Source organism: Panthera onca, chromosome X (genome assembly GCF_046562875.1).
Source record: "Panthera onca isolate mPanOnc1 chromosome X, mPanOnc1 haplotype 2, whole genome shotgun sequence".
NCBI classification, from domain to species: Eukaryota; Metazoa; Chordata; class Mammalia; order Carnivora; family Felidae; genus Panthera; species Panthera onca.
This window is the reverse complement of record NC_138357.1, coordinates 96,252,184-96,264,523: the sequence shown is the minus strand read 5'-3', so window position 1 is coordinate 96,264,523 and position 12,340 is coordinate 96,252,184. Positions and strand designations below refer to the sequence as shown.

The window sequence follows — 12,340 nt, the reverse complement described above, 5'->3', positions numbered from 1 at the left end:
TTCATGTATGTAACTTCTTTGTTGCTCAAATCATCCTCAGCCTGAAGAGGTCTCTAGTAGCCCCAACATATACAACCTGAATGATAAGAGTTTTTTTCTTGAATCAGAGTTTCCTTTTCTTCAAATTGCAATAGTTTAAAATCACATCACATTAATATTAATAGAGAGGGAATCTCCCTCTCTATAGATCTGCAATCCAAAGAGAAACATGTAGCAAATTCTGTGGCAAGTTTTTTTAAAAAATCTTTAACACAGGGTACGTACAGGTAGTTCTAAATTACCAACAGCTTCAAACACCTACTTTGGGAATTTTTCAGATGTCGACATAATCTCGAGTTGTGCTGTTTTCAACTTGAAATATAACTGTAAATACACTCTTAGAGGCCACTCTCGCTCCTGGAAATAGTAAATCTGTTTCAGTTTAGAGTCATTGCCTCCACTTACCTCCAACATGGTGCCCGGCACTGTTGTGGAGATCTGGTACTGACCTCAAAGTGTTACACTCTAGAGAGGTGCTACTGAATGTAGCCAGACATACATACACACACACACACACACACACACACACACACACATATATTTATGCTTGTGAGTATACCCAGCCTTCTCCCTCTTTCAGCCAACTAAAAATAATCCAGTTATCCTCATTTCTTTTTGCATCCCTCACCCTCTGAGTTTTTTACCTTGGTATGGTATGGATGGGGCACTCTTTTTGGGTGAAGAAGTATAAATCAGAGATGGGGTGGGGGTCAAAAGGCAGATGGAAAATACGCAAATTAAACAATCTATTGTGTCAATCTATAATATCACTGGCTAAGGGCATAGTTCTAGCATATAATTTCTCAAGGAATTTCTGTGAACCTCTTTGAACATCTGTGATAGGGCTCATCGAGTCCTCTTTCATTTTCTTCTTCCTGGGAACACAGAAAGGCTGCGTTTCCCAGCCTGCTTTGAAGTTGGGTTGCAATCACGTGACGAGTTTTGGCCAATGGACTTGCCGAGAGCAATCTCAGGCTTCCAACATGAAGCGTGAAAGAGTGGTGAGGTTCGTTTTTACTCTCCTCCCCCTTTGCAGAAACCCGGAAGTCATGTGTTCCAAATGATGCTACCAGACGGTGGAGCCACCATCAGCCTGGGACCCTGAATGTAAAGAGTAGCGATTATAGACTATAAACAAAGCACCCTCCCTTGCGTTGTGAGAAAAAGGATGGGTGAGGAAGCAAGATTTTGGGTTTTCTTTAGCCCAATTATCCTTTTCAGAGTGGTCAAGAGATGCAAGTAAAAATTGGAGACTGTTCTGAAATTACCTTTCGGCTGTTGAATTCTGCTTTTTGTAACACACCACTACACAGAGCCTGGGCACCATGATTCTAGCTTTGTAAGTATTACCAAAATAAAATCTAGCTGTTAAAATGGGGGTATGGGCAAGTGCCTGGAAGCATGGAGGGAAAAGAGAAGAAGCCTGGAAAAGTTAATTGGATGCCTGCTTTCCTAATAACACAAAGGACTGCATAGGTCCGTTTTTTCAGGCTCTTCCCTTTCCATCCCACCCCCCAACCCCCCAAGCAGAAAGAAAAACAAAACAAAGACACCTGGTTAAAAGGGACAAGAAGAGAACACTGGAAATTACCCACGGCATGATATATTTGGACAAGCAGCACCATGCCAATTAGCATGGTTATAGAGCTCTCAGACTAAAAGCAATTAAACACTGAAGGTTACTTGGAATCAATACCAAATAGCAAGAAATCAGGGAACCTGATCTAAAAAAAGTACCTTCATAGGGGATACAATTTAAGGACAGAACTTCCGCCTACCTGAGCTGCAGAGCTAGGGCTGGAGGCATAATCTTTGCTCCTATCCTGCCGATGAGGGTCGGGAACACACCTACCAGCTCGACCACGGTGATGTGTCGAAGATCCAGGCCACACTGTGCTTGCTGGAAAAAAAAAACCCAACAGGAAAGGCATGAGCAAACTCAAGAAAGAGACTCCCATGTCAAACTACAGACTGACAGAACCAGCACCGTTCTGTTTTGGGAAGTTGATTTGCCTACTCCAATGGTCTTGAAAGCAGGTGAGAAATGTTGGTTCAACTAGTGGTTACAAAACCTATAAATACTCTCCGAGAAATCATTCAGAAATGGCTTGGCCATAAGATTTTGAAAATGTAAGCAAGATGGCAATCTGCGTATTTCCAGGTGGGGTGTGAATTTGCATGAGCCTAACATCCCAGGAAGTATCCAAAACCAGCCCCAGAGAATTCTTATTTGTATTTTCAAGGAGAGAAGAATACTTCCAGAGTCCCCTTATCTGCCTTGCTCCCCCCACCATCCATGCCCTTGCCCTAAACTCCTCATGCCCAAACACAGAAAGAAAACACACAGTAATAAGAGGTTTCAATCTTCATCTGGTGCCCTAGTTTTTACATCTAGTGACCTGATTTTTATGCCTGCTTCTCATAGGACACCCTTCGATCACTGGATTCTAGAGGTGGAGGGTAGGGGGTGGGGGCTTCCATTCCTGGGTCCCAAGGAACCATAACAATTGGAGAGATGGTTACTGGTGAACCACACCTCCTACAGCACAGGACAGATGGCAGACTGAAAGACACCTGTGGCCTTTCTGAGAAAAAGAACCATCTGCTTGTCCAGGAGGTTTGGCCTAAAGGGCAGGCTTCTGGTTTGGCATCTAAGGGCCTACATCTGAGGCCCTACAGAGGGACTCTCAGGGAATGGACACTAGTGGATGCAGTCTTTGTGCTCTCCCTCTGCCTCATTCCACCTCACTGGGATCTTCCGGAAAGGAGCTTATTCCCTTGTCTGGTAACCTGACTTTTATGGCTGCTGCCGGGGCAAACCTCTATAACACCCAGCTCTGGTGTCTAGTGAGGCTCGCACTAGCAGTCCCACAGGACCAGAGCCAAAGGAGAGAGAGTTCTTAAACAGCCAGCACCCTCAGGGCTCAGCAAGAGGTAACAGATCCAGGAGCTCAGTCATTCTGTGGAAGAGGCCTGTGAGTTTATGATCATAGCTGCAGCCTGAAGGGTGGGCTTTCACATAAATATACCTCTAAGGGCAGACTGTCAACCTTTCCAGAGAACTTGGAGGGCAGGCCCTGTCTCTTCACGTTCTCCCTCTCCCACATTCCAGAGTGACAGCATCTCTTGGAGTAGAGCTCTGTAAGTATCCAGTGCCCCAGTTTTCATGTTGGTGCCCTGGTTTTTATCGCTGCTACTCACAGGATGCCCCTTGATGGCCTGGCTCTGGTGGCTGGGAAGGCTTACATTCCCGGGTCCTAGGGAACTGTGACAATCAGACAGTTCTTGGCAGGTTATCGCCCCTAGGGCACTTCACGGACAGTAGACTGAAGTACAACCCCAGGATTTCTATGAAAGAAGCCCATCTGTCTGGGATCTTTGGCTAAAGGGGTAGATTCAGGTTTGGCACACACCTAGAGCCCTAAAGGGATGCTCTAGAACACAGGCCAGTACACACCATCTTTGTGCTCTCACGTGTGCCCCCCCCCTCTTTCTCTCTCTTGGTTTTCTCTGCTATGCCCAGGCAGGGGAACTCCTTGCCCCACTCACTATGGACGAAGGCTCACAGCCACTTCTGAACAGAAAGCCTGTTTGGGAAACTTTGGGAGTTGCCATAAGTGAACCCTCCTAGTCTTGCCCAGGCAGGAGCATGAGTCATGGCCCCACCAGCTATGGAGTATGGCTTCTACCCCCGTCTAATAGGGAAGATTGGTAAGAATGCCAGGACACTACATAACCCAGCAACTCCAGAGCTGGGAGGTGGATGGTAAGAGCCGATTGTCCCCAGAACACACACAGTAGCCCTGTTCAGCCATGGAGCTTGAAGCTTGCGTCGGCTTGAGTCAAGACCAAAAATAAAGAGCATTAGTGGCCTCAGAGCTGCTGTTCCCACTGTACCCAAGCAGGGAAACTAGTGCATACCCACTGATTTGTAGCCCCACTTATTGCTGAATACAGTCTTCAGACTGCCCAACCAGGGAACCTTACCGCAGCTTAAGGGATGCTGCATTGCCTAGTTAACAACCCTGCTTAGAGTGGCACTTGAACAGAGAGCGCTGCCCATGGCTTTCCCTGTCTACAGAGCAAAACTGGTAGCCTCACCTGACTGCGATATTCAGTGCACACTCTTTTCTGATTCAGGTCCACAGTGAGCTGTGCAAGCCCTGGGTTCTGTCCTGTTGCCCCACCAGAACAGCGAAGATAACTCATAGCCCCCCACTACTGCCGAGTATAGTATCTGGTCCTAACTAATAAGCCTGACCAGGGATTCCAGGCAATGGTGAAGTCCATCCTACAGCTTCACTTGGACAGGGAACCAAGCCAGCAGACTTTTCCCAATATTCTCAGCAGTGGCGCACACACCCCACCCCCAACCACTGACCCTAGAACTCAAACAGTTGCCTTGCCCCAAAATAGACCCTAACAACAGGCCCCACCTGCCCAAGGACATTATCAGCAGACATGTCCAAAAAACCAAAACTGGGCTTATTGCTAAGGAATGGTCTCAGCCACAGTGAACCTGCAAAGTCTGGAAGAGAACACTTACTTAAATGTATACATCCCAACATAAGAAATCAAGGATTGTGAAGAACCACCAAAGGAAACCAATAAAGGACACCACCAAAGGGAACTAATAAAACTCTAATAACTGATCCTAAGGATATGGAAATCTATGAACTGTCAGAGAATTCAGAATAATTTTCTGAAAGTGTAGTGAACTACAAGAATGCCCAGGACATGATGGCTTCACGGGTGAAGCTTTAAAGAAGAATTAAAACCAATCCTTCTCAGACTCTTCCAAAAAACTGAAAAGTAAGGAATACTTCCAATTTCATTTTATTAGGCCACCATTACTCTGATACCAAAGCCAGAAAAAGATAATACCACAAAACTACAGACCAACATCCCTGATGAATACAAATGCAAAAATTTTCAATAAAATATTATCAAACTAAATTAAGCAGCACATTGGAAGCATAATTAGGGCAGCAATGCATGAACAAAGTAAGAATTCAACAAAGATCAAGTGGGATTTATTCCTGAGATGCAAGAATTTTCAACTTATGTGAATCAACCAATGTAATACATCAGATGAAAAGAAGAAAGTCAATAGATGCAGAAAAATGACTGGATAAAATTTAACATCTGCTCATAAAAACTCTTAACAAATTAGGTATAGAATGAATGTACCACAACATAATAAAGCCCAAATCTGATTTCATACCAAATGGTTAAATGTTGAAAGCTTTTTTCCTGATAACAAAGAAAACAAAGGTGCCTGTTCTCACTACTCCTATTCAACTGGTACTGGAAGAACTTACTAGAGCTATCAGGCAATAGAAAGAAAGAAAAGGCATCAGAATTGGAAAGGAAGTAAAATTTTCTGTTTGAAGGTGACATGACTTTATATATAAGAAATCCTAAAGATTCCACCAGAAAAATGTTAGATATAATCAATGTAATCAATAAAGTTACAATATAGAAAATTAACTTAGAAAATTAGCAGCATTTCCATAAACTAACAATGAATTATCTGAAAAAGAACTAAAACAACCCCATTTACAATAGCATCAAAAACAGTAAAACACATAGGAATAACTAACCAAGGAGGTAAAAGATCTCTACTCAGAACTTATTTTCATCAAGGCAATGATGAAAGAAATAAAACACAATTAAATGTTTAAATGTGCATACTACCAAAAGCCATCTATAGATTCAATGCAATCACTATCAAAATTGCAATGGCATTGTTTTAACAGAAGTAGAAAAAAAATCCTAAAACGTCTATAGAATCACAAAAGACCCCAAATATCCAAAGCAATCCTGAGAAAGAGGAACAAAGCGGGAAGTATTAACACTTCTTGATTTCAAGCTATACTACAAAGCAGCTGCAGAATCAAAACAGGATGGTTCTGCTATAAAAACAGACATGTAGGGGAGCCTGGGTGGCTCAGTCGGTTGGGTGTCTGACTTCAGCTCAGGTCATGATCTCACAGCTCCTGGGTTTGAGCCCCGCATCAGGCTCTGTGCTGATGGCTCGTGGCCTGGTGCCTGCTTTGGATTCTGTGTCTCCTTCTCTCTCTGCCTCTCTCCTGCTCATACTCACTCACTCACTCTCTCTCTCTCTCTCTCCCAAAAATAAATAAACCTTAAAAAATTAAAAAAAATAAAAACAGACATGTAGATCAATGAAACAGACTCAAGTGCCCAGAAGTAAACCCAAGTATATATAGTCAACTAATATTTGACAAGGGATGCAAGAATACTCAATGGAGAAAAGACAGTCTCATCAATAAATGGTGCTGGGGAAAATTGAATATTCATATGTAAAAGAATGAAATTAGACCCTTATCTTATACCACTTGCAAAAATTAACTTGGCATGGATTAAAGACTTAAACATAAGACCTGAAACCATGAAATTCCTAGAAGGAAAATTAAGGAAAAGGCTCCTTGACATGGATCTTGGCATTGACTTTTTGGATATGCACTTAAAGCACAAGCAACAGAATAAAAAACAAGTAGGACTGCGTCAGACTAAAAAGCTTCTGCACAGCAATAGAAACAATAAAAAGAAGGGAAAAGACAATCTACAGACTGGGAAAAATATTTGTAAGCCATATACCTAAGGGGTTACAATCCAACATATATAAAGAACTCCTACAACTCAGTAGCAAAACCAAACCAAAACAACTCAAAAAACCCACAATCTCATCAAAAATGGGAAATATCTGAATAGAAATTTCTACAAAAAAGACACACAAAAGGTCAAAAAGTACATGAAAAGATGCTCAACATCAGTAATTATCAGGGAAATGCAAATCCAAACCATAATGAGATATCCTCACTCCTGTTAGAATGCCATAACAAATCCTGGTATGATGTGAAGAAAAGAGAATCCTTGTGCACGGTTGGGAATGTAAATTGGTGCAGTCACCATGGAAAATAGTATGGAGATTACCCCCCAAATTAAAAATAGAACCTCCATATGATACAACAATTCTACTTCTAGATATTTATCCAAAGAAAACAAAAACACTAACTCGAAAGGTGTTCATTGCAGAATTATTCACAGTAGCCAAGATGCAGAAACAACCTCAATGTCCACTGGTGGATGAATGGATAAACAAAATGGGAGATACACAGACAATGAAAGATTATTCAGCCAAAAAGAATGAAACCTTCCCATTTGCAACACCACAAATGGACCCTGAATAATCTAGGGCATTGTCCTAGATAAAATAGAGAAAGACAAATACTGTACAATCTGATTTCTATGTGAAATGCAAAAAAAAAAAAAAGAAAGAAAGAAAAAAGAAAACTGATAGAAAAATCTATTATCAAATTCAAATTTGTGGTTATCAGGGGTGAGAGTTGGGGGGAGGGGGAATTGGGAGAAACGTGGTCAAAAGGTGGAAATTTCCAGTTACAAGATAAATACATGCTAGAGATGTAACCTGCAACATAAGTATAGTTAGCACCTGCTGTACGATATATAAGAAAGTTTTTGAGAGTAAAACCTAAGCATTCAAATCACAAGGAAAAATTTTTTCTTTTTTTGCTTTCCATTCTATTATATATTTATTTAATTTATACTGAGAGAGAGAGTGAGCATGCATGAGCAGCGGAGGGGGGAGAGGGGTGGGGGGGAGAGAGAGAGAGGGAAGGAGGGAGAGAGAGAGACAGAGAATGAGAATCTCAAGCAGGCTCCACGATCACCACATACCCTGACGCAGGGGTCCATCCCACATCCCTGGGATCATGACCTGAGCTGAAATCAAGAGTCGGGATGCTCTATTGACTGAGCCACTCACCCAACCCTACATTTGTATTTATTCATGAGCTGATGGAGGCTAAGTAAACTTACTGTGGTGGTCATTTCACAATATATGTAAGTCAAACAATTTTGCTGTACACCTTACACTCATACAAGGATGTAGGTCAATTATATGTAACTATAACTAGGGGAAAAAGATCCAGAGAAAAGAGAATGTGACATTGGCATACAGTGGATTCTCAAGGAGTAAATTAAATTTAAAACACTCAATGAAATGATGGAGATATGTAATTTACCTTATAAGCAGTTCAAAGTAATAGTCATAAAGGTGCTTACTGAACTTGGGAGAAGAATGAATGAACACAGTGAGAACTTCAACCCACAGCTAAAAAATAGAATACAATATTAGAGAAGTCACAGTGCTAAAGAATACACTAAATGAACCGAAAAACACATCAGAGTGGTTCAATAGCAGACTAGATGCAGAAGGATCAGGGAGCTCACACACAAAGCAGTGGGACACAATTACAGCAATAAAAACAAAAATGAATGGAAATAGTGAAGATAGCTTAACTGACTTGTGGGACGTCAACTGGAGAAACATTCACCTTGAAGGAGTCCTGGAAGTGAGAAGAGAAACAGAAAGGGGCAGAAAACTTATTGATGAATTAATGGCTAACAACTTCTCTAACCCAAGTAAGGAAGCAGACAACTATCCAGATATAGGAAGCACAGAGAGTCTAAGAGAAACCCAAAGAGGCCCACATATCAAGACACAGCATAATTAAAAATTCAAATGTCAAAGTCAAGGAGAGACTCTTAAGGCAGCAAAAGAAAAACATCTTGTTAAGTGCAAGGGAGTCCCCACGAGCCCCCTTCAGATTTTTCAGCAGAAACTTTTCAGGACAGAGGGAGTGGCAAAACACATTCCAAGTGCTGAAGGGAAAAAAAAAAAAAAAAAAACTTCCAACCAAGAATACTCTACCCAGTAAAAGTTTTCGTGCAGAATTTAAAGAGAGATAAAGATTTTTACAGATGAACAAAAGTTAAAGAGCTCATCACCACTAAACTAGCCTTAAAAAAACTACTAAAGGGGACTTCTTTGAGTTGAAATGAAAGGGCACTAATTCATAACAAAAAAAAAACATATAAAAGACTCACTGCTAAAAATAAATATATAGTAAAGGTAGTGGATTGATCACATAAAGCTAGTATCAAAGTTAAAAGAGTACTAAAAATAACTTTAACTACAATAATTAGTTAAGGGATACATAAGATAAAAAGATGTGCATTATGACATCAAAAACATAAAATGAAGGAAAGAGAAGAAATGCAGAGCTTTAGAATGGATTCAAACTTGAGGTCTAATCACCTTAAAATAGGCTGTTAAAAGTTATGTGTAAGCCTCATGGTAGCCACAAAGCAAAAACCTATGGTAGAAACATAATATAATGAGGGGCGCCTGGGTGGCTCAGTCGGTTAAGCGGCCCACTTCGGCTCAGGTCGTGATTTCGCAGTCCGTGAGTTCAAGCCCCACGTCAGGCTCTGTGCTGACAGCTCAGAGCCTGGAGCCTGTTTCAGATTCTGTGTCTCCCTCTCCCTGACCCTGCCCGGTTCATGCTCTGTCTCTCTCTGTCTCAAGAATAAATAAAGGTTAAAAATTTTTTTTTAAAAAAAGAAACATAATATAATGAGAAAGGAATCTAAGCATACTACTAAAGTCATCAAACTACAAATAAAAGAGCAAGAGATGAAGTAAGGAAACCCAGGTAGTACAAAACAGCCAGAAATTTGGGCTCCTGGGTGGCTCAGTTGATTAAGCGTCCAGCTTTGGCTCAGGTCATGATCTCATCATGGTGTGTGAGTTTGAACTCCACATCCGGCTCTATGCTGACAGTGCAGAGCCTGCGTCAGATCCTCTGTCTCCATCTCTCTCTCTGCCCCTCCCAGCTCCTGCTCTCCCTCTCTCTTTAAAAAATATTTTAAAAAACATAGCCATAAATTAGGAAAATGACAGTAAGTACATATCTGTCAATAACGACTTTCAAGGTAAATGTATTAAATTCTCCCATCAGGGGCACCTGGGTGGCTCAGTCAGTCGAGCATCTGACTTCGGCTCAGATCATGATCTCATGGTTTGTGAATTCAAGCCCCGTATGAGGCTCTGTGCTGACAGCTCAGAGCCTGGAGCCTGCTTCAGAGTCTGTGTCTCCCTCTCTGCTCCTCCCCTGCTCACACTCTGTCTCTCTCACTCTCAAAAATAAACATTAAAAAAATTAAAAACAATTCTCCCATCAGAAGACATAAAGTAGCTGAATGTATGTATATATAAAAAAACAAGGGGTGTCTGGGTGGCTCAGTTGGTTAAGTGTCCAATTTTGGCTCAGGTCATGATCTCACAGTTTGTGAGTTCAAGCCCCGTGTCAGGCTCTGTGCTGATAGTCCAGAGCCTGGAGCCTGCTTCGGATTCTGTGTCTCCTCTCTCTCTCTACCCCTACCCCACTTATGCTTGCTCGCTCTCTCAAAGACAAACATTAAAAAATTTTAAAAAAAGAAAAAACAACCAAGACTCATATATATGCTTCCTATAAGACACTCGCTTCAGATGTAAGGACACACACAGACTGAAAGTAAACGGTTAAGAAAACATACTCCTTACAAATGGTAACCAAAAGAGAGCTGGGGTAACTATAGTTACATCAGACAAAACTGACTTTAAAACAAAGACTCTAATAAGAGACAAAGAAGGGTATCATACAGTGAACACAATGATAAAGGGATCGATCCAACAAAAGGATATAACATTTGTGAATCTTTATGGACACAACATAGAAGCAACTAAATATATAAACCAAATGTTAACACACCTAAAGAGAGAAACAGCAGTACAATAATAGGACACTTCTTTTTAAATTTTTTAAGGATTTTTTTTTGTTTATTTATTTTTGAAAGAGCAAGCAAGCACACAAGCAGGGGAGGGGCAGAGAGAGAGAGAAGGAGACACCGAATCCAAAGCAGGCTCCAGGCTCAGAGCTGTCAGCAAAGAGCCTGACATGGGGCTCGAACCCACCAACCATGAGATGATGACCTGAGCCAAAGTTGGATGCTCAACCAACTGAGCCACCCAGGTGCCCCTGGTAACAGGACACTTTAATACTCCACTTACAACAATGCATAGATCATCCAGAGAGAAAATTAATAAGGAGCCACTGGCCTTAAACTACATGTTAGATCAGATGGACTTAACAGATATATATAGAACATTCCATACACAAGCAACTGAATACATTCTTCTCAAGGACACATGGAACATTCTCCAGGATAGATCATATGTTAGGCCATAAAACATTTAATGCATTTAAGAAGACTGAAATTGTATCAAATATTTTTTCAGACCACAGTGGTATGAAACTAGAAATCAATTATAAGAAAACTGGAAAATTCACAAATATTGAAGATTAAACAGTAGGCCACTGAACAAGCAATGGTCAGCAAGTCAAAAGAGCAATCTGAAAAAATACCGAGACAAATGAAAATGGAAATACAATGTACCAGAAACTATGTGATGCAGCTAAAAGCAGTCCTCTCAGAGAAGTCCGGAGTGATAAATGCCTATCTCAAGAAGCAAGAAAATGCTCAATAAAACAACCTAACTTTACACCTGTAGGATCTAGAAAAAGGAAAAGCCCAAAATTAGAAGAAAAGAAATGAAATAGAGACTAAAAAGCCAATACAAAAGATCAATGAATATAAGAGTTGGTTCCTTGAAGATAAAATTCGCAAACCGTTAGCTAGACTCACAAAGAAAAAAAGAGGACTCAAAATGAGAAATCAAAGAGGAAACATTAAACTGATAACACAAAGGATAATAAGAGGCTACTCTGAATAATTACACATCGAGAATCTTGACAACCTAGAAGAGATGGATAAATTCCTAGAGTCATACAACCTTCTAAGATTGAATCATGAAGAAATAGAAAATCTAAAGAGACCTATTACTTAGTAAGGATACTGACTTGTTAATCAAAAACCTCCCAACAAACCAAAGACCAGGACCACACAGCTTCACTTGTGAATTCTCCCCAAAATTCAAAGAAAATACAGATCCTTCTCAAGTGCTTCCAAAACAACAACAACAACAACAACAAAAAACAGAAGAGCAAGTGTTCTGTATAGAAGTTGTTTATGTGACTTGGCATCCATTTCTGCCCAGAGCTGCACATATACAATCACGGGGGCTTAATTGGCTTGTACTCCATATCTGGCCTCGGGATCAGAACTGGCTCTTCTGTTCCTGATGCCAAGAGGGATTAATGTGCCTCATCTTCCTCCTTGAGTCAGACCAGGCTGGCCTCCTGGAATGGATCGGGGAGGGAAGAGGTATATGCAGATTCCCAGACTCCTAAGATTGTGAGTATGATAAGAGAAACAGAAAAAAACAAAACAAAACCCAGCTCGCTCAGGACTGCGCTTGGACAAACTTAACGACTAACCATAAATGACACACAGGTAGTGTATATACTGC

General features: G+C 41.0%; 1 protein-coding gene across 3 annotated transcripts in view; it reads right to left on the bottom strand.

The window, feature by feature from the left end:
* The window catches only part of SRPX (sushi repeat containing protein X-linked), a 111,537-nt gene that overhangs the window by 14,101 nt on the left and 85,096 nt on the right, over positions 1-12,340 (bottom strand). For all 3 annotated transcript variants that reach the window (XM_081793263.1, XM_081793264.1, XM_081793262.1), the window contains one exon: positions 1,818-1,939. In XM_081793263.1, coding sequence (XP_081649389.1) covers positions 1,818-1,939 — 122 coding nt within the window. The remainder of the gene's footprint in view (positions 1-1,817; positions 1,940-12,340) is intronic.